The sequence below is a fragment of the Gopherus evgoodei genome, chromosome 1 (assembly GCF_007399415.2).
Source record: "Gopherus evgoodei ecotype Sinaloan lineage chromosome 1, rGopEvg1_v1.p, whole genome shotgun sequence".
In the NCBI taxonomy this organism is placed as follows: domain Eukaryota; kingdom Metazoa; phylum Chordata; order Testudines; family Testudinidae; genus Gopherus; species Gopherus evgoodei.
This window is the reverse complement of record NC_044322.1, coordinates 9,862,738-9,887,103: the sequence shown is the minus strand read 5'-3', so window position 1 is coordinate 9,887,103 and position 24,366 is coordinate 9,862,738. Positions and strand designations below refer to the sequence as shown.

The 24,366-nt window shown below is 43.4% G+C and overlaps 1 protein-coding gene across 6 annotated transcripts in view; it reads right to left on the bottom strand.

Moving 5' to 3' along the window:
* Nucleotides 1–20,270, bottom strand: part of EMSY (EMSY transcriptional repressor, BRCA2 interacting) — a 60,243-nt gene extending 39,973 nt beyond the window's left edge. For 4 of the 6 annotated variants that reach the window (XM_030557697.1, XM_030557690.1, XM_030557704.1 and 1 more), the window contains exons 1-6: nucleotides 20,164–20,270; nucleotides 16,835–16,943; nucleotides 7,726–7,825; nucleotides 7,101–7,175; nucleotides 4,467–4,642; nucleotides 2,744–2,896 (exon numbers count right to left, since the gene is read on the bottom strand). In XM_030557697.1, the coding sequence (XP_030413557.1) occupies nucleotides 2,744–2,896; nucleotides 4,467–4,642; nucleotides 7,101–7,175; nucleotides 7,726–7,825; nucleotides 16,835–16,904 (574 nt within the window). In that variant the 5' untranslated portion in view covers nucleotides 16,905–16,943; nucleotides 20,164–20,270. The remainder of the gene's footprint in view (nucleotides 1–2,743; nucleotides 2,897–4,466; nucleotides 4,643–7,100; nucleotides 7,176–7,725; nucleotides 7,826–16,834; nucleotides 16,944–20,163) is intronic. The other 2 variants (XM_030557714.1, XM_030557722.1) reach the window with 1 other exon arrangement.
* Between the last annotated feature and the right edge of the window lie 4,096 nt (nucleotides 20,271–24,366).

The following is a 24,366-nucleotide window of genomic DNA, read 5'->3' as shown; positions in this document are numbered from 1 at the left end:
CCTTGTATCATTTGTTTGAATCCAAACCAGTCCTACAATCATTACTAAGGCTATGATTGTGTCGTGGAAATTTTCAGTGGAAGTCATGGACACGTCATGGGCAATAAACAAAGGTTCATGTAAGCTGTGACCTGTCCCTGACTTTTACTAAAAACGTCCATGACAAAATGGGGAGGGAGGAGGGTCCAGCACCCTGCCCTGCTGTGGCTGGGAACTGCTGCCCCTGCCGGGTTCAGTGGCTGGGAGCGGGGAGGGAACCCCGCCGGCAGCAGCTGAGGAGCTGCAGGGGAATCCCCCACCGTCCATGTGTAGGCTGGGGAGCTGCGAGGGATCCTTCCCCCCTCACACTCCATCTGCGGGGACTGGGAACTGCTGGGGAGCCCCCGTCATCTTGGGCGGCAGTGGGGTGCCCTGCAGCTCCCAGCCACCATGGGCAGTGGGATGCCCTGCAGCTCCCAGCCACTGTGGACTGAAGTCATGAAGGTCTACAGAGTCACGGATTCCGTGACTTCCGTGACCTTCATGACCAAATCGTAGGCTGAGTCATTACTATGTGATGGCATTTTTTTTAACGTTTAGATTTCAGTTGTTTGAGCTAAGAGAACATTCATTTTTCTAGATCTTACATCTGAAACAACATACCTTTCTATAATAGATCTATAATAGATAGGGCAGACTGATTTAAATCCAAGTGATTTGTAACTGCAAGTAGGAAATATTGATTTAAACAATCAATTTTAATCTCCATTTGCAATTGTACTTTTAAATTACTTTTCTAAAGAAAGGTTTATTGTCATTGGTTGATATAAGCATTAAAACATTGATTCCCCACCAAACAAAACCTTTAGACCAAATCTGGTATTTCTTTTTGCTAACCAGGAAGATATACTAAATCTGTACATATATTTTAGAATTCATATAGCTTAACATACATTTATTCAAATTCTTAATTTTAATTTTTTTTTAATGTTAAAAAATGGTGAATTGATGCCATTCCTATGTATTAGGCAGTAATTTGTACCTGGCATTTGTGTCAAGCTGCACTTGAATGGAATTTGGAATTAAATTAAAATTGTACAAAAGCAGCATTTTTAAATTGTTTCTTTGATAAATAAAATTACCTTAAAATGTGCTGGATACATAAGAAAACAAGTTTACCAAAACATGTTTTGCATTTTAAACAGCTTGTTTCTGGTCACTGTGGGCCAAATATTGCAAAGATGTTTACATGCCTTTCTAAGGTGACTTCAGTAAGAGTTAGCTGTCTAACCTGCTTAGGCATTTTTGAACATCCCAGCAGACACTTACCTGCATCTTCAGGTGACTAAATACCTTTGAAAATCAGACCTGATATCCTTCAAGTATTTAGAACTATTCTCATCATCTCCCACTTGGCTTTTATTCTTAGACAAACTTTCCTCCTTTTTCAACTCCCAATCAGTTTCTCAATATTTGACTGAACTAGTCAAAATGAAGAAAAGATTCTGCACCTGCTAATTACTTTTGGTTTCAGTTTAGTTACAGCAAAAGCTTTTCTGGAAAATGTAAATCACATTCACTCCATTATAAAGACTGAAAATAATAACAGATAATTACTTAATTACATTACATTGTGACATTTACAAAGCTTGAGTTGACCTCAAAAGTTGTTTCCTCTCTGATTCTGTATGTAATTAAAAAGCAGAATAAAACTTTGAGGAGGGCTCACTGATGCAGCATATTTTTTATTTAAATTATCCCAGTAGATCATTTACACCTTAACACAGGTTATCAATTTCAAATTTAATTTTAGATATACATATTTGTTTAAAAATAAACCTACACATTTAATTAAAAAGTCTGATTTAAATTTAAAAAATCTTATTTCTGATTATTTTATAGTCATCAATTTTTATGCACCCTGAAAGTAGAAACCAGCTACATCATCTGATTATTCCTAAGCCTGTACTTCCCAACACACTGCAAAACTGTGGTAGTATGCAAGCCATAACACTGTGCAAGTAAATGATAATAGAATCCCTGGGTGACGTTAGTTGTGTAGTTTGTTTAAAAGTTCAGCTACTCCTCAGAAAAAAACAGTAGGAAAATGATATTATTTTAAATTTATATTCTTTTGGTAATATCCACAAAGGGCCAAATGCTTAGCTGTTTTACATCAGATAAGGATTTGGCCCCTTACCTTGACATGCCATATCACCTGCTGCTTTAGGGCACATAAGTGCTTGTAGAAAAATGATATTCCCAGAAATTCTCCTGCTAATTTGAGAAGAGAAAAAGGGTTTCTCCCCCTCCCACAAATGATAAATGACTGCACTGTAGGCCAGGTGCATACTTTGGGGAAGAGGTGGAAGGGAAACCTCCTTCTGAAGCATTAGGTATGACCATATAAGAGGCAAAATTCCAAACTAGATGGACAAATGATCCACTATTGCATGGCAATTCCTAGGTTTTATTTTTCATACTTTGCACTTCTATTAACCCAGACATCAAAATATCTCAAGAGTATTTTTCAATCAATGAATTGAGCCTCAACATACCCTCATCAGGAAGGGAAGTATTAGTCCCACTTTAACATCTTTGTGCCTTAGTGTATTTATCGGTGAAGTGACTTGTCCAAAGCCACACAGTAAATTTGAGGCAGAGCTGGGTTTAGAACCCAGATTACCTGGCTCAGAGTCCTGTGCTTTAATCACAAGACCATCCCCTTCCTGTTTTGTTAATCAAAGTTACTGGTATCACTTACTTTTGACGTAAACAGTACTTCCACTTGGCAAGACGACTACATTGGAGGCTGGACTGGCAGGTCTGGGGGACTTCACTGTTGCTACACTGCCACTTGGAACAGGGGTAGATGTTGGGGTTGAAGTGGTACTTGTGTAGGAATAGCAAACCACCACTGAAGAGGAGAGAAGACACCTTCCACATAACTAAAGTAAAGAATTCCATTATCCTAGCACTATTTTGACAGCTTTAAAGATAAATTAAAGCTTAAGGCTTATTGGGTCACTATCCACATCCTTGCCTCTGCGGTCCTGCTACTGTGGAGTGCTGGCCGCTCTGACCCAAGAACGACCACAGAATTAGTGGCTTTCAAAGCAGATTTAAAAACGTTTTTATTTGAGAAGACCTTAAAGACACCATTGATATTATTTTCTTCTCTACTGATTGTGTGTTTTACATTATAGTTTATCTTGTATGTGTTTAGTATTTTAATTAATTTTGTTTTCATGTGCTTAGGACTCTTGTGTAGATCAGTGATATAAATATAAAATTGTTACTGCATTGTGCTCACTGGCATGTCAGTCCTCGAATTAATCTGAAAACCCTCTTTAAATTAAGACAGATTAATGTCTTTTAAAATGGTTTTCCTTGTTTAATTGCTGTAACATTTATGTTTACAAGTAGTAGTAAGAGAAAGCCGGTGGTATACTGTTTCCCAAATCTGTCAGAAAAAAACTAATTCAAGAAGTGTTAGGTTTTCTGTAACTGTGTAAATATACTGTAACTAAACCCCTAAAACAAAGTAAAATAAAACTCTGCAGCTTAGATGGTGTTTGTAGGGGGTGTGGGGAGGATGGGGGAGGCATCTTTTGACTTGTTAATTTAGTATGTTTGATCTGGAGGGACAAAATAAGAATGGATATCGACATCATTTTTGCAAAGTCACTTTTCTGAATATCACTATACCTTCAAGGGACCTGTAACAATTTCTTTATTTCTTTCATTTTTAGTAATTTAACTTTGCATTATTTATAACAACTGCCACACTTTACATCTTCAAAACATTTAGAATGTATGCGGTTTACATTTTTGCCTTTCTTGGCATAGACAGTAAACCAGTCAAGTTCCTTTGTGCTTTTAGTCAATTTCATATTCCGGTTCCTAATGCACTAGCACAGGGTTTCTCAAACTTCATTGCACCATGACTCCCTTCTCACAACAAAAATTACTACCTGACTCCTGGAGGGGGGACTGAAGTCTGAGTCTGCCTGAGCCCGCTGCCCTGGATGGGGGGGCCAAAGCCGAAACCCAAGGGCTTTAGCCTCTGGCAGGGGGCCTGTAACCTGAGCTGTGCTGCCCAGGGCTGAAGCCCATGGGCTTCGGCCCCAGGTGGCGGGGCTCAGGCTTCAGCCCCAGATCCCAGCAAGTCTAAGCTAGCCCAGCGACCCCATTAAAATAGGGTCACGATCCACTTTGGGGTTCCGATCCAGTCTGAGAACCGCTGCACTAGCACAATACTACATTTAGATTGCAAAAATTCCAAAAGGGACTGCAAATCCAATCAGATTTCATGAAAATATTGCTGTTAATATTGTATGAAAATGAAAGAACAGGGTTTTTGTTTGTTTGTTTAAAATATAACCTACACACTTTGGATCTAAGCTAGCTGACAGTGTCCTTTTAAAATGTGCAATTATTCTTCTCACACCGTCACTACTTGCAGTAAGATACTGGGATTCCCTCACCTTCTTTGTTCCCAGTTTCTGCAGGAACTGGAAGAGATGAATTGTGCTGAATAGCTGCATTGGCAACAGCATTAGCTGTTACAGTAAAGGCTGTTTGTGGAACCAGCCGTGGCATCAGCGGCACCAGTCGACGACCTTCTATAGACCATTCTGAAGAGCTGTTCGGTCCAGACATACTAAACAGAAATGCATATTATGTGAAAGTATTCTCTTATCCAGCATATTTTCTGACTAAATATGCTTTTCCAATAGAGAAAAGCTACTAGATAACAGGATTTTTCTTCTAGTGACGGCCTAGAATATGTACAGTAAATCATAACTAAAAAGGCAGTCTTGCAAATTAGTGCATATTATACTCCTCAAACTAACTAAAAAATCAGAAGCACAATGTTCATGAAACAGTCATCAAACTAAGTGTGCTGTAGAAATAATCGTTTCTAAGGCAGATCTCGTTCTACTTAATTAAAAGTATTCTAAGCCCAATCACAATAGCCCAAACAAGATTGCGACATGTCAAATGACTCAGCCTGTGCATTTCCCTTAACAGATGCCAACCACCTGGTCTTAACTTCCAATTAGCCTCTATGTTTAAAGACAAAATAGAATACTTAAGAATCATGTTATCCCCTTTTTCTGCTGGACAGAAATGCTTCTGTTTTGTATGACCATTTCACTGAATCAATGAAGCCAGAACTGTAGACTATAGGTTTCAATTAGAGTTTCATTTGATTTATTATCACATACTGAAGAACTACTTTTAACTCTGGCTAACAGTACTAAGTAACTAGTAAAAAGATTAGCACTAATTAGTCCATCTATTTCTCAGTTAGACCCAGATTTGTTTCAGCATCTTCCATAAATTTTCTTACAGTACTTACTGATTAGCATCAGTTGAGGTAAAATTTTAATTTTCTTTGTTGAAAATACCTGCAAACATGAGTTTATAGTAAGAGTGCTAACTCCAATATATCTAATGATAATATTGCACTTTCCTAGCATCATTAAGAATTAATCCACATCAGACAAATGAGCTCTCCGCTACATTAATTTCTCAGCGAGAAAGACAGAAAAGAGATTTTAAAAGAGATATGGCATTCCATAAACTAGCACCTCCTTTGGGTTTCCTACTACGTGTCCTAGATTTTAATCTCCTTGAGGCAGAAACTGCATGAGTTTTGCAAATGGCTGACATCATCATCATTTAACAGGAAATTCAATTTAAGAAATCAATCCTGATTGTTTCAACACATAAGCTATTCCTTATTCACTTTTTTTTTTTTAAAGAAAAAAATCTAAACTGCTATGTTATGTAGTTGTCTAATAGAACAGACTATTTCCAGGTCTTTAAACCTGAAACTTTTGAATGACAGTTTACAAAAGAATATGCCACTTTTGGTGAGTCATAAATATTGCTAACTGATATGATAGGCTCCTTAAACATGATTGTTTTGTTTTTTCCCCTATAATTTCAGAGTTGTAAGATTCACATTTAAAATCTATAGCTGTTTTATTATGTTAACTTATGAAAATAAAGAAATTCTTATACTCTAGCTGAACATTAAATAATTTAAGGCATTTCTTTCCCCCTTAAAATAAAATAAAAATCTCTCAAGCCATTTATTTCATTCTGAAAACTACTTTTATATACTAAGAGTACTAAGCATCTCACTTAAAAATAAGTGAGCACCAGTTTTCTTCCCCAATCATGCGGTCTTTGGGGGAAAAAACTGTAGGGAGCCAGCTAGAGACTGAAACTGGCACAACAGCTGCAGAAAGCAGTTCAACCATGTCCTGCTGAACTGAGGGATAAATATGGCCCAGCCAGGCCCCACTTCCCTCCAGAACTGAGACCCACCCCTGAGAACTTCCCACCCCTCAAGGAACTAGGACACACAGGGCATCCCCTTCTCCATAGCAATTGTGGGCTTTGGGAAAGAAAACGCGGGAAGGAGCCAGCCATAACTGAAGCTGTCACAACAGCTGCATAGGGCAGTTTAAGCAAGGACCAATGGACAGTGATGACAGACTGCTTTCTGAAATTTTCACTCCTAACATTTTCCTAGTGCTGACTGCCTGTTTGCTCCATCCTCTCTGACCTGATCCCTCAAGGTCACTAAAAATCCTTTATCCTTCCATTTAGCTAATCCCCTCCTAAATGTAACCCCATCAAAAGGATTTAAACAAAACTAAAATCATGGCACAAACATGATGTTTGCAGCCATCACATTGTTCACCCTCCATATACATTATATCAGTTTCCCAACCTTCTGTTTGGTCTTATCTATTTAGACTGTAAGCTCTCCAAGGCAGGAACTCTCTCTTATACTACGTTTATATACAACACAATGGGGCTCAATTTTCAGCTGGCTCCTAAACACTACCTTAATGAACAAAACACTGACTTGTTAACTGCAGATTTAAATAACTTCCACACATTTTCATATAGTACATACTACAGATCTGCAACAGTTGAGGGTATAGTTATACGTATTACTTCATCTGTCAGCTGTGTTATCCCTTCAAGGTTGCCAGTGGTTTAAAATCTAGTATTTGGTTTAAAAGATAAAGGACTGCCCCATGGGAAGACTATTTGCTGCCTTATGGAAGTCATGTGCAGTATGATTAAGAGCTTACTTATGTGCAATAGTTGTTAGCCGTTCATCATTTACGGCTCTCCGAACTTCAGCACGATGGCGCTCAGTTGAAATGCTGTCAAAAAAGAAAGCAGCCAATATATTTTAGATAATGAAAGACAAATATATTTATCTGATCCTGTTAGCGAAAATGAAAATGTTAGAAACAGCTCCACTCTGGTGGATGGAGGGGTCAGTATTTACATTTTAGAGACTGCCACTTGCTTATCTCGCCTGTGGCAGTGGAAATAAAGTATTTTATTATTCAGAAGGTAAAAGAAATAATTATCTGGCCTAGAGAATAGAAAGGATTTCATCACAGTTACTAGAGATTACATTAGCGGTTACATGGCAGGATTTCCAATTCTGGGTTGCAATCTTACAAGGATGGAAGCAAGGAAAAAAATTTCATTTGCAAGATAAGCAAATGTGACCAGGAATCTTTGAAAGAAAAATAAATATGGAATTCCCACTGTATTGTTTCTGGAGTCTCTTTTCTGATTATGAATTCATTTTAAGAACAGAAGATGACTCTGGTAGGAAGTGTGTGCAATGCTTTTAAAAGAAAACAGGCCATAAACCAATTATAAACTCACCACATTTACCATAAGTAGAGTGAGGTTTACCTAAGCACTTTGGAGAGTTCTCCAAGAAGGTCTTTCTTATCCTTGGTAAGGTCCCCCTGTGCGCGCAAGGCACTAATAACTCCAGCATATGCCTCCAGTTCTAAGGAAATATAGAAATATGATTAGCTCTTAACCATTAACAGCAATAAGGCAAAAAGAAAATCATAGGTTTAAATACAATAGATTTTCTATTAATGTATTAACATCTTATTTAAAAAAGAAGTACATAACATAAGAACGTACGAACGGCCGTACTGGATCAGACCAAAGGTCCATTCGATCCAGCCCAGTATCCTGTCTACCAACAGCGGCCAATTCCAGGTGCCCCAGAGGGAGTGAACCTAACAGGTAATGATCAAGTGATCTCTCTCCTGCCATCCATCTCCATCCTCTGACAAACAGAGACTAGGGACACCATTCCTTACCCATCCTGGCTAATAGCCATTAATGAACTTAACCTCCATGAATTTATCCAGTTCTCTCTTAAATTCTGTTACAGTCCTAGCCTTCACAACCTCCTCAGGTAAGGAGTTCCACAAGTTGACTGTGCACTGTCTGAAAAAACTTCCTTTTATTTGTCTTAAACCTGCTGCCCATTAATTTCATTTGGTGGCTCCTAGTTCTTGTATTAAGGGACTAAGTAAATAACTTTTCCTTATCTACATTCTTCACATCACTCACGATTTTATATAACTCTATCATATCCTCACTTAGTCTCCTCTTTTCAAAGCTGAAAAGTCCTAGCCTCTTTAATCTCTCCTCATATGGGACCCATTCCAAACTCCTAATCATTTTAGTTGGCTCTCTCTGAACTTTCTCTAGTGCTAGAATATCTTTTTTGAGATGAGGAGACCACATCTGTACACAGTATTCAAGATGTGGGCGTACCATGGATTTATATAAGGGCAATAAGATATTCGCCATCTTATTCTCTATCCCCTTTTTATTGATTCCTAACACCATGTTTGCTTTTTTGATGGCCTCTGCACACTGCGTTGACATCTTCAAAGAACTATCCATGATGACTCCAAGGTCTTTTCCCTGTCTCGTTGTACTAAAATAGCCCTCATCATATTGTATGTATAGTTGGGGTTATTTTTCTAATGTGCATTACTTCACATTTATCCACGTTAAATTTCATTTGCCATTTTGTTGCCTGATCACTTAGTTTTGTGAGATCTTTTTGAAGTTCCTCACAGTCTGCTATGGTCTTAACTATCTTGAGCAGTTTAGTATCATCTGCAAACTTTGCCACCTCACTTTTTACCCCTTTCTCCAGATCATTTATGAATAAATTGAATAGGACTGGTCCTAGCACTGACCCTGGAGGAACACCACTAGTTAACCCTCTCTATTCTGAGAATTTACCATTTATTCCTAGCTTTTGTTCCCTGTCTTTTAACCAGTTCTCAATCCATGAAAGGACCTTCCCTCTTATCCCATGACAACTTAATTACATAAGAGCCTTTGGTGAGGGGCCTTGTCAAAGGCTTTCTGGAAATCCAAGTACACTATGTCCACTGGATCCTCCTTGTCCACATGTCTGTTGATCCCTTCAAAGAACTCTAATAGATTAGTAAGACACGATTTCCCTTTACAGAAACCATGTTGACTTTTGCTAACAATTTATGTTCTTCTTTGTGTCTGACAATTTTATTATTTATTATTGTTTCAACTAATTTGCCCGGTACTGAAGTTAGACTTACCGGTCTGTAATTGCTGGCATAACCTCTACAGCCCTTTTTAAATATTGATGTTACATTAGTTATCTTCCAGTCATTGGGTACAGAAGCCGATTTAAAGGACAGGTTACAAACCATAGTTAATAGTTCTGCAACTTCACATCTGAGTTCTTTCAGAACTCTTGGGTGAATGCCATCTGGTCTCGGTGACTTGTTAATGTTAAGTTTATCAATTAATTCCAAAACCTCCTCTAGTGACACTTCAATCTGTGACAGTTCCTCAGATTTATCACCTACAAAAAAAAGTTGGCTCAGGTTTGGGAATCTCCCTAACATCCTCAGCCATGAAGACTGAAGCAAAGAATCCATTTAGTTTCTCCACAATGACTATCGTCTTTAAGCACTCCTTTTGTATCTCGATTGTCCAGGGGTCCCACTCTGCAAGAGACTGATGATTCACAGCTATTTCAGCAAGTTACTCTGCCATATACAGTTGTTATATATAGTACATTTTGTTGTGATTTCACAGCAGTTTCTCTAGAAAGCAGTTTAAAAGACTGTGTCCAGGTGCCACAAAGACCAACCCTGCAAGCCTTCCCAACACAGCACTCCCACGGACACCAGTAGGAGTGCCACACGCAGAGGGACTTGAAAGATCAGGTCCTATTTTTTTAAAGTACCATGTAATTTTCCAGGAGTAAATGAAATATTTATAAGATCTTTAACAAAACTCCATAGGAAAGATGGAATTTAGTTGGGATTATGTTTTCAAATGTGCAGTACTTTGCATTTATCAACTTTGAATTTCATCTGCCATTTTGTTGCCCAGTCACCTAGTTTTGGGAGATCCTTTTGTAGCTCTTCGCAATCTGGGACTTAACTATCTTGAATAGTTTTGTATCTGCAAATTTTGCCATCTTTCTGTTTACCCCTTTTCCCATATCATTCATGGATATGTTGAATAGGACTGGTCCCAGTACTGACCACTGGGGGATACCACTATTTACCTCTCTCCTTTCTGAAAACTGACTTTACTCATGAAAAAGTTGCTTCTATCAAAAGAAAAACTAATCTTCCTTCTAACATTCCTCTTTAATTAGGGGATGACAGCTTTTTAGACTGTCATATAAATGTTGTTGTCCATGTGTCTTGCTTAATTTCCATAACATATGTAACTGTAGTAAGAGGAGGCCCTAAGAGATAAACCTTGGTATCAGAAGCTCGGTATGAGGCCTGAAGTAAAGTAATGGTCAAGATTTTGTTAACATAAAGCAAAGTTAAGCTGTGAGACAGAGGCAGGCCCTGCTCACAGAAGCTGGCAAGGAAAGGGCTGATGCTGCAAGAAGATACGTACCTAAAAGGTACTGAACACTAGATATCAGAACATTCACATACTTGCACATTCCACACAGATAACAAGGAACAGGCTGACCCATCCTAATGACAGGGTGTCATAGTATAATTCTCAAATCTGGACCTTAGCGTCCAGGATATGGTTACTAGCATAAAGTCCTCTAAGCTTAATTACCAGCTTAGATTCTGTAGCGCTGCCACCAATCAGGAATTTCTAGGGCCTGATACCCTCTGGTCCCCCCAAAACCTTCCCTGGGGACCCCAAGACCCAGATTCCTTGAGTCTCACAACAAAGGGGAATAAGCCATTTCCCTTCCCCGCTCCTTTCTTCCTCCCTGGTTACACTAGGAGACCACCGTGATATAAATCCTTGAATCACCACTTCCCCTCCCTTCTTCCCCGGAGAGAAGATACACAGATAAACGCCGAGAGCAGGTTTTTCTTCCCTCTTCTCCCAGGGGCAATACAGATTCAAGTTCCATGAATCTAACACAAAGAGGAAATTTACCTTTCCCTCCCTGCTCTCTTTCCCTTCTCCCCACCAATTGCCTGGTAGGCACAGACTCAGATCCTTTGAGCCTTAACTTGGAGAAAAAAAATCAGGCAGGTCTTAAAGCAAAACCTTTAATAAAAAAAGAAAGAAAACAGTAAAAGGCTTATCTCTGCAATTGAGATGGTAAAAAGTTACAGGGTCTTTCAACTTATAAACAATAGAAAGAAACTTTCTCCAGTAGAAACACAATTTAAGCTACTTCCAGCAAGTACAAATATGCAAATAAGAAAACAAATTAAAAGACTATAACAGCCTTTTTTCTTACTCACAATTCTGAATAGATAAGAGACTGTAGCAGGGAGATTGGCAGAAACCTGCTTGCACCTCTAGTCCTGTCCAGGACCCAGAGAGAACAAAGCCAAAACCAAAACCCACAAACAAAGGCTTCCCTCCACATGAGATTTGAAAATATCTTGTCTCCTGATTGGTCCTCTGGTCAGGTGTTACAGGTCACTGTTTGTTAATCCTTTACAGGTGAAAGAGACATTAACCCTTAACAATCTGTTTATGACACAGGGCCAAAAGGGTAATGTGATGGATAGAGTTGTTTTGTTCCAACAACATGTACAAGGTGAGAGGCATCACCTTACTGCGTAGAGGGGTTGCAACTCAATACGTCAGGAGTGATGTGTAACTTGTTTGTACCTGTGTATAAGAATGCATCTTTGGGGCAGTGTCTTTGTCCGGCCGAGGGGGCAGTGGGAAGTCCCACCACTGACTAAGCCGAGTCCATTGCCAAAGGGCACTTTCTCATAGTATGCCCTGAATTAGACTAAGAAATGTACAGGGAACTATCATTGTATCCAATACGGCAATAAACCTGGCCAACGTGCCTTCGCACCTTACTGGACTCTGTGGTCATTGGAGGTTCTCTTTGAGTCTGCTGTGTCAGCTATCTTCAAAGAGCTGGGACAGCACACATAGGCAACACATGCATGCAGCCGAGTAATATCAACATTGAACAGAGCAGAGCACCACACCAGTAGCATCTGACAACACAGAGCACCACACCGGTAGCATCTGACAACAGTAACTATTTAAAGCAGAAAAAAATGCTATCACATAGAAGCAACGAGAAAAACTCGGATCTCTAATGTGCAACCAATACATTAAAGACAATGAACTGATTGAACACTGAAAAATGATTAACATTATTCTTTAGCTTACAGAAAATTCTGAAGAGCAAAACATGGACATACCACTCAGTCAAAATATATAATCCTAATATCACGGGGCACATCTTTCATATAAGTGGTGTTCCATCATTAAATTGAAAATATTATAGCTGACAGCCTGTAGACATTCATATAACCCTGTTTTTGCTCCATATATTGTTTTAATATGAACTGGTTTGGAACTTGCCATATAAATTGTCAGTCCAATTTATCAGTGAATGATCTACTGTTCTAGTTATTTGAACATTTCACACACACACACACAAGTGTGACTGAAAGCCTTGTTTTAAATTAGCAATCTAAACCCTTTCCACACTGTACATAGCTATACAGACCAACAAAATCAAATCCCAGTTAACATAAAAATAAGTATTAATAGGGACAGAAACAATAACAAAAAAGACTGACTAGAGCACAAATAGCAGTCAGGTAATAGCTGCCAAAATAAGCAAGACTTGCTTTCTGTATACTGTTTTCAAAAGCTGTCAGTGAGTGAGTCCAGCGGACTCAATTTACACAACCAGAGAACCATGTCCCAAACAATTCCTACACCCACCCCAGTTTTGACTAAACCTAGGGGAAAACAGAGAAGACCCACTTTAGTCAACCATAACCCCTAAACCAGGACATTGGGCAGACAATAACTGTTTAAGTATTTAAGGCTAGGATGATGAAGCATTTCATATACCAGCCCAATTGTTGTATTTAAAGTCAACATTTGCTAAGGTACCACAAGGTAATATGAGAGATACTATGGTATTTTTCTGTGTTTAGACTATGAAGTTACTTTACCCAGTAATCACTAGATGTCTGAGTTAAGGTTGGTTTTGTTTTATGGAGAGCTACTATATTAAGACCTTTAAATTTATGTTTTAGCATCTTGGCAGACAGTGAAGATTACAAAACAGATGTAAAGCAGTGCACATTGGAAAACATAATCCCAACTATACATATAAAATGATGGGGTCTAACTTAGCTGTTACCACTCGAGAAAGAGATCTTGGAGTCATTGGAGATAGTTCTCTGAAAACATCCACTCAATGTGCAGCAGCAGTCAAAAAACGCTAACAGAATGTTGGGAATCGTTAAGAAAGGGATAGATAAGAAGAAAGAAAATATATTGCCTCTATATAAATCCACGGTACACCCACATCTTGTATACTGCGTGCAGATGTGGTCACCCCATCTCAATAGTGATGTATTGCACTTGGAAAAGGTACAGAAAAGGACAAAAAAAATGATTAGGGGTATGAAACTGCTGCTGTATGAGGAGAGATTAATAAGACTGGGACTTTTCATCTTAGAAAAGAGACAACTAAGGGGGGGTATGATAGAAGTCTATAAAATCATGACTGGTGTGGAGAAAGTAAATAAAGAAGCATTAGTTACTCCTCCTCATAACACAAGAACTAGGGGTCACCAAATGAAATGAATAGGTAGCAGGTTTAAAACAAACAAAAGGAAGTATTTTTTCACACAACTCATAGACTCATAGACTCTAGGACTGGAAGGGACCTCGAGAGGTCATCGAGTCCAGTCCCCTGCCCTCGTGGCAGGACCAAATACTGTCTAGACCATCCCTAGACGCACAGTCAACCTATGGAATTCTTTGCTAGGGGATGTTGTGAAGGCCAAGACTATAACACGGTCCAAAAAAACTAGATACATTTATGGAGGATAGGTCCATCAATGGCTATTAGACAGGATGGGCAGGGATGGTGTCCCTAGCCAGAAGCGGCGCCAGGGTTTCTGACGCCCTCGGCAGATGGCCATTTCGCCACCCCCCACGGGTCCAGTGAACCTACCGCAGTCATGCTGGCAGACGGTCCGCTGCTGGAAAGGCTCCGGTGGAGCTGCCGCAGTGATGCCGGCAGGCGGTCCGCTGGTCTAAAGGCTCCGGTAGACCTGCCGCAGGCATGACTGCGGTAGGTCCACCAGAGCCTTTAGACCAGCGCACCGTCCGCCAAAATGACTGCGGCAGCTTCATCGGAGCCTTTCCAGCACCGGACCGTCCGCCGGCATGACTGCGGTAGGTCCACCGGACCCGCGTGCCGCCCCAAAAAAATTCTGGCACCTTAGGCCATTGCCTAGGTCGCCTAAATGGTAGCACCGGCCCTGTCCCTAGCCTCTGTTTACCAGCAGCTGGAAATGGGTGATGGGATGGATCACTTGATGATTACCTGTTCTGTTCATTCCCTCTGGGGCACCTGGCATTGGCCACTTTCAGATGACAGGATACTGGGCTAGATGGACCTTTGGTCTGACCCAGTATGGCCATTCTTATGTAATCACCTTCCTCACTCCTATCCCTAAATAGTACAGACAGATTGTAAGGTACAGTCTCTGTTCAGTCAAGGGAAATCCAGTTAAATGGCCAAAATAAGGTATAAAATTAGGTTTAACAAATAAAAAGAAGCAAATTCAAATTTAAGACTGCCACTTCATCCCATACTTCATGCTTCCTCAGCTATGTACTGCAAAGGTCTCAGGGCAGTGCTAGATATCACATTAAGATATGATTTAAGTATTGACACATTTTTCTAAAATCAGCTATGGTGTTTAATTTACTATAGAGTATCTGAGCCTTGCAGAGTGTTCCAATGGACAGAGCACTGGACTGGAAGTCAGGAAAAATGGGCTACATATGCATTGCTCTACCACTGACCTGCTTTGTGCTACAGGGCAAGTCACTTCACCTCTCTGTGCTTCCATTTCCCCTCCCTTGTCTATCTTGTCTATTTAGACAAAGTTCTTTTGAATAGTATAAGCCTCTGTCTGTTTGTACACTTGCAATCTCAGTTAGGGCCTCTAGGTGCTATCACAGTACAAGTAATAAATTTTTAAATAAAAATAATAGTTCAGATTCTAAACTCAATCTGCTGTCTCTTAAAAACAGAACCCCCTCCCCCAGATAACCAAGCAAGATGAGAGAAAAGAGTTTCAATCCCTTTCTCTCAGCTAATAATAAAGTTTTATAGCATAAGCTGGGGACCTCAAAGCACTTTACAAACATTAACCTTCATGCCTCTGATGCAAGGTATGTAGTACAGTACTTCACCTTTTTAATAGATGGGTAAAATAAAGCCCAGAGAGGTTAAGTGATTTGCCCAAGGTCACATAGGAAGTCAGAAGAAAATCTCAAGTATCTAATCTCAACTCCCTCTACTGTGTTCAACCACTAGACTATGTTGCCTAAATGAACGTCTGAAAAGAAAACTAAGATCTTTCTTCTTCCAGTACTAAAATGCTGTTAAAAGCTATTAAGTATAGCTGCCTTACTACAGGGGCAACCTATGGCATGCGTGTCGAAGGAGGCACGTGAGCTGATTTTCAATGGCACTCACACTGCCCGGGGCCTGGCCACTGGTCCAGGGGGCTCTGCATTTCAATTTAATTTTAAATAGAGCTTCTTAAACATTTTGAAACCTTATTTACTTTATATACAATAATAGTTTAGTTACATATTTTAGACATAAAGAGACCTTCTAAAAAGGTTAAAATGTATGACTTGCATGCGAAACCTTTAATTAGAGTGAATAAATGAAGACTTGACACACCACTTCTGAAAGATTGCCGATCTCTGCCTTACTACAGATGCACGTTATTACGGACATAACACCCAGAAATCTTCTTACTGATAGACCTTTTCATTTGGACAAAGCATACAGAATTCGATGCATGGCTACAGCAATTCAATAGGCTCCTAATGTTATGACCATTAAACTAATTGAGGAGATTGTTTTCACATCTCCCAGCCAATTCCTGTCCTCCTGTAATTGAAGATTGGAAATATTGTATTGTGGGACATTTGCTTTCATTGAGAATCTGCATTACAGTAGTTTTACTAATGTAAATCAAATCACTGTGACAACTAAACAGTAGGGTAGCATTGCAAGATTGATTTTGACCTTCATATGTTTTCTCTATATAAAACCAAAAAAGCAGGTTGGAAATTAATCAGATATGCGAAGACAGCAAACTGAGGAGTTACTCTCTTTTGACAGAAATGTCTCCTATTACACATTAATGTGAATGAAAACATCATAATTTGTAGTGTAGGTACCATCCAATTAAAATGATTCTATGAAATTAGGTGTATAACCGTTAGCTCTATTCACTGAATCCATAAAGAGCATTCAAGACTACCAAGTACTATCAAAGCAAGTGCTGTGAAAACACTGACACCTACTGATCATTTTCTGTATCTTATAAGTTGATTGCAAACATATGAAAGTGTTTAACGAAGACTGTGGGCTGGTGATTCTTTAAACAGAGAAAGATACACGAAGTTCCAGCAGCCAGTGGGATAGGGGAAGCAGAGACCCACAAATTGCATCTCACTGTACCCAGTTTGCGAAGAATCCTCTTGCATTCATCCCTGCTGAGATCCAAAAGGGTTGGCCACACAACAGGCATTCTTTTTCTGTCTTTGTGCTCCCACAGAGCTCAACCTCCCTGAAACAGAATACAAATACTGTAACTACAAGCCCATGCTCTACACCTCGCAATTTGATTAGTGCAAACTCTCCCTTTCTCCACCCTGCTCAGAACTTCACCAAGGTCATCTTTCTTTCCAGCCACGTATTCCCCTGCCTGAACCCCTGCAAAAGGCTTGTCGTTTCACTATAACAGAATCCTGCAACTTCACACCAGGCATTGACTTCCTATAGCCATTTCCTCAGACTAGGTCTACACTTGAAAATTATACTGGAATAGCTACATCAGCCAGAGGTGTGAATAAACCACACCACTGACCACTGTAGCTATGCCAACATAACCTCCATGTAGACACAGCTATGTCAATGGAAGAGTGCTTCCACTGAGGGAGCTAATGTTCAGGGAAATGATGTTCCTACGTTGACAGAAAAACCTCTGCTGTCAGTGTAGGTTGTATCTACATTGTGGGGCTATGGCAGTATAGCTCTACCAGAGTAACTATGCTAATATAGTCTCTTTAGTGTAGACACACCTGAAGGTCATCCTAGCCTCTCTCCCGAGAGCTGCCTATATCTTTCTCAGATCTTCCTTCATTCCATGCTCGCTCTTACATCTGGAACTCTCTCTGATGTACAAGTCCCCTCCCTCTCCTTATGCACAGAGCATCTATTATAGGAAGTCTTCCAGCTAGTGACTATACAACCCATGGGGCTGTATTTGTCATTTGTCTGTTATGTTGCAGAGTGGCAAAAACACCATGAACATTTACTTGTCCAGGCACAGTATCTAACTTGTCCAACCACATCTTGACAATGATGAAAACCACACTCATTAGAATGATTTTATCCACCCACTAAAAAAATTACTCGCCAGAGGCAAACAGGTTAATAAGACTTAAGCAAGACCGTGACAATACTTGTAGTGCACTTGGGCCGTTAGACTGAAGCGCCACAGTGCAGTGATTACGGTTCTGTGTTTAGCAACAAGAACAAAAACAAAGCACAGATCACATCCTACACGTTGCACGAGATGATCTTGCAGAGCACGCACAGGAAACTGTGACAGCCAGACCAGGATGTACCTACCCCCACTCCAAAAGTCATTGTGCCTATTATCACTATCCTATAATTGCAGCAAAGAATCCTGTGGCACCTTATAGACTAACAGACGTTTTGGAGCATGAGCTTTCGTGGGTGAATACCCACTTCCTCAGATGCATGCGTCTGAGGAAGTGGGTATTCACCCACGAAAGCTCATGCTCCAAAACGTCTGTTAGTCTATAAGGTGCCACAGGACTCTTTGCTGCTTTTACAGATCCAGACTAACACGGCTACCCTCTGATACTATCCTATAATTGTTGGCTTCAGAGAAAACAAATGATCCCATAAACAAACAACAAGACATGATGGTCAAGAGATGAGTAGGAGCTTAGTTACCCCCAGTACACCCCCACCCCCTCAAGATGGAGGAAGTGAAATGCCACCTCTGACCTCCATACACTGGGGGAAGGAACAGGAATAGCTCCTTCTACCCCCAGCTGACAGAGCTGCTGCCGCTTTCCTCAGCCCAAGATGGGGACCGGCTGAGTGGGGGAGGGGTGGAACACACAGCACCCTCAGGCAAGAGGATGGAGGGGGGAGATACACTATCGCTCCCCTTCTCTCAGCTGGGCTGGGGGCTTCATGTATGTGGGAGAGCTTAGCTCACTCCTCCCTCACACCAGAGATGAGTGCTATGGGGGGGGCACAGCTCCCTCCTCCCTCAGCCAGGGGATGCTGTGAGGGGGGTGAAGGGGGCACAGCTCCCTCCTCCCTCAGCCAGGGGGTGCTGTAAGGGGGGTGAAGGGGGCACAGCTCCCTCCTCCCTCAGCCAAGGGGTGCTGTGGGGAGGGGCGAAGGGGGCACAGCTCCCTCCTCTCTCAGCCAGGGGGTGCTGTGGGGAGGGGTGAAGGGGGCACAGCTCCCTCCTCCCTCAGCCAGGGGGGGTTGTGGAGGGGGTGAAGGGGGCACAGCTCCCTCCTCCCTCAGCCAGGGGGGGTTGTGGGGGGGGGTGAAGGGAGCACAGCTCCCTCCTCCCTCAGCCAGGGGGGGTTGTGGGGGGGGGTGAAGGGGGCACAGCTCCCTCCTCCCTCAGCCAAGGGGGATTGTAGGGGGGGTGAAGGGGGCACAGCCCCCTCCTCCCTCAGCCAAGGGGGATTGTAGGGGGGGTGAAGGGGGCACAGCTCCCTCCTCCCTCAGCCAAGGGGGGTTGTGGGGGGGGTGAAGGGGGCACAGCTCCCTCCTCCCTCAGCCAAGGGGGGTTGTGGGGGGGGGTGAAGGGGGCACAGCTCCCTCCTCCCTCAGCCAAGGGGGGTTGTGGGGGGGTGAAGGGGGCACAGCTCCCTCCTCCCTCAGCCAAGGGGGGTTGTGGGGGGGTGAAGGGGGCACAGCTCCCTCCTCCCTCAGCCAAGGGGGGTTGTGGGAGGGGTGAAGGGGGCACAGCTCCCTCCTCCCTCAGCCAAGGGAGGTTGTGTGGGGGGTGAAGGGAGCACAGCACCCTCCTCCCTCAGCCAAGGGGTGCTGTGGGGGGGGCGAAGGGCACAGCACCCTCCTCCCTCAGCCAAGGGAGGTTGTGGGGGGGGGTGAAGGGGGCACAGCTCCCTCCTCCCTCAGCCAAGGGGTGCTGTGGGGGGGGCGAAGGGGGCACAGCACCCTCCTCCCTCAGCCAGGGGGTGCTGTGGGGGGGGTGAAGGGGGCAGGGCACAGCTCCCTCCTCCCTCAGCCAAGGGGGGTTGTGGGGGGGGTGAAGGGGGCACAGCTCCCTCCTCCCTCAGCCAAGGGGGGTTGTGGGGGGGGGTGAAGGGGGCACAGCTACCTCCTCCCTCAGCCAGGGGGGGTTGTGGGGGGGTGAAGGGGGCACAGCTCCCTCCTCCCTCAGCCAGGGGGGGTTGTGGGGGGGTGAAGGGGGCACAGCTCCCTCCTCCCTCAGCCGGGGGGGGTTGTGTGGGAAAGGGGGGGGCACAGTTCTCCTCTCCCCTCCCCCAGGCAGGGGGCCGGCCGGACGCCTCTCGCTCAGCCCGGGGAAGGGCAGGCTCATCCCGGTGAGAGGACGCTCCGCTCTCCGCCTGCCGGGCGGGGGAGAAGCCGGAGCCGCTCTACTCCTGCGCCTTTCACTGACGTGGACAGGGCACCAAACAAGCCCGCGGAGGGGGGAGTCGCGCTCCCGCTCCCGCCCAAGGTCCCGGGCGGAGGGAACCCACCTGCCCGGCCGTTCCGGGAACATCTAAAGGCTCCTCAGCGGCAGAGCCCGGGCAGCTTCGGGTTTGTTTAGTGGCGGCGGCAGGCAGCGTCGTCCAGCCAAGATGGCGGCAAAACAGCAGCTCGCATGCGCGGCCGCGCGGGGTAGTGTGGGACTTGTAGTTTCCGCTCATCGGCGCCCTGTCCAAGGCCCGCTTCAGACGTCACGACGTACATCCGGCCGTCGCGCGAGACAAGGGGCGGGTCAGCCGAGCAAACCCACGCTTCCAAGATGGCGGCCGAGGGCGGCGCGCGGGGCCCGCCTGGGAGGTGTAGTCCCTTTGTGTTTGACAACGGAGCGAAGAGAGGAGCCTTCCGCCACGCCCACAGACTTGGAACTCACTACGGAGGGCGAGAGGGGTAGACGTGGTGTTCGCGTTTTGCGGCTCGGCTCAGACCAGAGCGAGCTACAAAGCGAGTTGGAACGTATTTTACCTGCACCCAGCGCCCTTGTCAGGGGGCTCCAGTTGGCACCCAAGGGTGAAGCACACTTAAGTGCTGGCCAGAGCCCCCTGCATAACTGAGAGAGGGGCTGTGTTCCTGGGGGATAGGGTGACCAGATGTCCCGATTTTATAGGGACGGTCCCGATTTTTGGGTCTTTCTCTTATAGAGACTCTTATTACCCCTCAGCCCCGTCCCGATTTTTCACACTTGCTGTCTGGTCACCCCACTGGGGGACGCTGAAAGGCTGTCAGATTGGACTGGGGGATACGTGCATTGCAGTGTTGCCAACTGTTAGTTCTGTCCCAAGTCTTGTGATATTTGTGCGCCTTAAACACTCAGCTCCTGGAGTCATGATGAGTCTCTACTTTCATTTTTTTTTAAGTTCTCATTGCTAAAGAGGAAAACTCCACCACCAGAAGCAAATAACTATAAGCAAATAAAGAGAACTCTGAATTTATTGTTTAAAATCTCAGGATTTTTAAGTCAGTCTCATTATTCTGGGTGGGCCTGACTTGTGGGTTTTAAAATTTTGGGGCTCGCAATACCACTTTGGTCATATGGTTTTTCCTTTATCTCCGTGTTTATAGGTTTTAGGATCATGGGAAATTTTGGGTACTTCTCACAACTTTACACTATTTATGATAAAATGTGTGTTCTGTGAACGTTGAATCACCCTCAGTTATGTAAGTGGTATGGGCAAAAAGTCTGCACATGCCCCTCTCCTATGCAAACAATAAGCTAAGACAATTTCTTTCCCTCCCCCCCCCCCCAAAACAGATCCAGATGTGTTCCATTCTATGGTCCCCATGTGCCTATCAGCTGTGAGTACAGTGACCATATAATCCCAAAAGCCAGGAATGTTTTCAGACCCTCATCCCAGATATGGAGTGACTCAGGCCTATGCCTACTGTGTGGAGATGCAGAGGCAAACCAATACAATGGAGATAATTTAAAACTTTATAAAGGAAAAACACAGAAATTAGTCAGGAACAATAATATACATAATAGAATAATATAAAATAAAATACTTGCTTAGGAAAATAAACTATAAATTACCATCATTATAAAAGAAGGTTTTTCTAAAACATTCTGAGTCACCCTGTCATGGTATAATTCCCCACTCTGAACCTTAGCGTCCAAAAGATGGGGTACCAGCATGAATTCCTCTAAGCTCAATTACCAGCTTAGAACCTGTAGCGCTGCCACCAACCAGGAATTACAGTGTCTGGTACACTCTGGTCCCCCCAAAACCTTGCCCGGGGACCCCCAGACCAAGACCCTCTGGATCTTAACACAAGGAAAGTAAACCCTTTCCCTCACTGTTGCCTCTCCCAGGCTTCCCCTCCCTGGGTTACCCTGGAAGATCACTGTGATTCAAACTCCTTGAATCTTTAAACAGAGAGGAAAATTTACCTTCCCTCCTCCTTCTCTCTCTCCCTCCCAGACTCTCCCTGAGAGAGAAAGTAATCCTAACACAGAGAGAAAATTAACCTTTCTCTCCCCCGTCCCTCCTTTCTCCCCACCAAGTCCCTGGTGAATCCAGACCCCGACCCCTGGGGTCTCACCAGAATAAAAAAAAAATGACATTCTTAAACAAGAAAAGCTTTTAATTAAAGAAAGAACAAAGGTAAAAATTATCTTTGTAAATTTAAAATGGAGTAGGTACAGGGTCTTTCAGCTATAGACACTGGGAATACCCTCCCAGCTTAAGTATACAAGTACCAAATTAAAATCCTTTCAGCAAAATACAAACTTGAACTCCTCCCAGCCAAATACACATTTGAACTCCTTCCAACCAAATACACATTTGCAAATAAAGAAAACAACCATAAGCCTAACTCACTTTATCTACTCACTTTATCACTTTATCTTATCTACCTAATACTCACTATTCTGAACTTATAAGAGCCTGTATCGGAGAGATTGGAGAGAAACCTGGTTGCACGTCTGATCCCTCTGAGCCCCCAGAGTGAACAACAACCAAAAACTAACAGCACACACACAAACTTCCCTCTCTCAAGATTTGAAAGTATCCTGTCCCCTGATTGGTCCTCTGGTCAGGTGACAGCCAGGCTTACTGATCTTGTTAACCCTTTACAGGCAAAAGAGACATGAAGTATTTCTGTTCTATTAACTCTTAACTATCCGTTTATGACACACTCCAAAGGAATCAACTCCTCCTCACCCTGGCTACAAGGTTCGACTTCACCCCCGCTGTCCTGCTTCCACCTCTATCTGGCTTATGATACTCCTTTGCTTTGACCCTGTGATGACCAGACCTTTATTGAACAGGTCCACTTGTGAACTATAGCCCTTGACCTGGAGGGCCACACCCATTCTCCAAGCACCTAAACTGTATTTCCCTTTGTCAGCATCCCAGCAGTCAGCCTGACTGGTCATAGGCTCTGTGCTGCTTGCACATGGCCTTTCATGGTCCATCTTCGTTTAATGCAATTCCTCCAGCCAAGCCCCTTTTCACCCCAGCACAGTCTCATTTCATCTTCTTCTCTAACCAGTTTCCAACTACCCCCTTCTTGGGGCAGATTCCAAGCTCCTCTTGTTGGCTATTTCTTTCCCCAAAACAATATTCCAGGCTGCTGCACCATAGCTGAAGCAGGTGCAAATGCCAAAGCCAGAGTTACTACACTTACTTTAAAAATAACTTTTTCTTGGCTTTGTAACTTCCTACAGGCTGGCCACGTGGAGGAGCAGTTGCAGGGTCACTTGATATGCTTCACAATATTGCCAGGAAAGATACTCAGGTGGAATGGCCAGAAGAAAAACATTATCTACAGAAAAATGTTACAGAGAAAAAAGAAGTAAATCATATTAGAAAAGAAAAAGTCTCCAGAAGGCAGGGCCACCCAGAGGGCAGGCAAGTGGGGCAATTTGCCCCGGGCCCCGCAGGGGCCTCCATGAGAGTTTTTTGGGGCCCCTGGAGCGGGATCCTTCATTCGCTCCGGGGGCCCCAGAAAACTCTCGCAGGGCCTGGGCCCCCGGATCTTCTTCCGCTCCGGGTCGTCATCGGCAATTCAGCGGCAGGGGGTCTTTCCACTCCGGGGTGGAAGGACCCCCTGCAGCCAAAGTAGACATAGACATAGACATAGACTCATAGGTCAGAAGGGACCAATCTGATCATCTAGTCTGACCTCCTGCACAAGGCAGGCCACAGAACCCCACCCATCCAATTTTATAACAACCCCTATCCCAGGATCGAGTTATTGAAATCTTCAAAACTGGTTTGAAGACCTCAAACTGCAGAGAAACCACCAGCAAGCGACCCGTGCCCCACGCTGCAGGGGAAGGCGAAAAACCTCCAGGGCCCCTGCCAATCCGCCCTGGAGGAAAATTCCTTCCCGACCCCAAATATGGCGATCAGCTAAACCCTGAGCATGTGGGCAAGACTCACCAGCCAGCACCCAAGAAGGAATTCTCTGCAGTAACTCAGTTCCCATGCCATCCAACATCTCCCCGCAGATCATTGAGCAGACCTATCTGGTGGTAATCCAAGATCAATTGCCCAAATTAACAATCCTATCATAACATCCCCTCCATATACTTATCAAGCTTTGTCTTAAAGCCAGGAAAGTCTTTTGCCCCGACTACTTCCCTCGGAAGGCTGTTCCAGAACTTCACTCCCCTAATGGTCAGAAACCTTCGTCTAATTTCAAGTCTAAACTTCCTAATATCCAGTTTATACCCATTCGTCCTCGTGCCTACA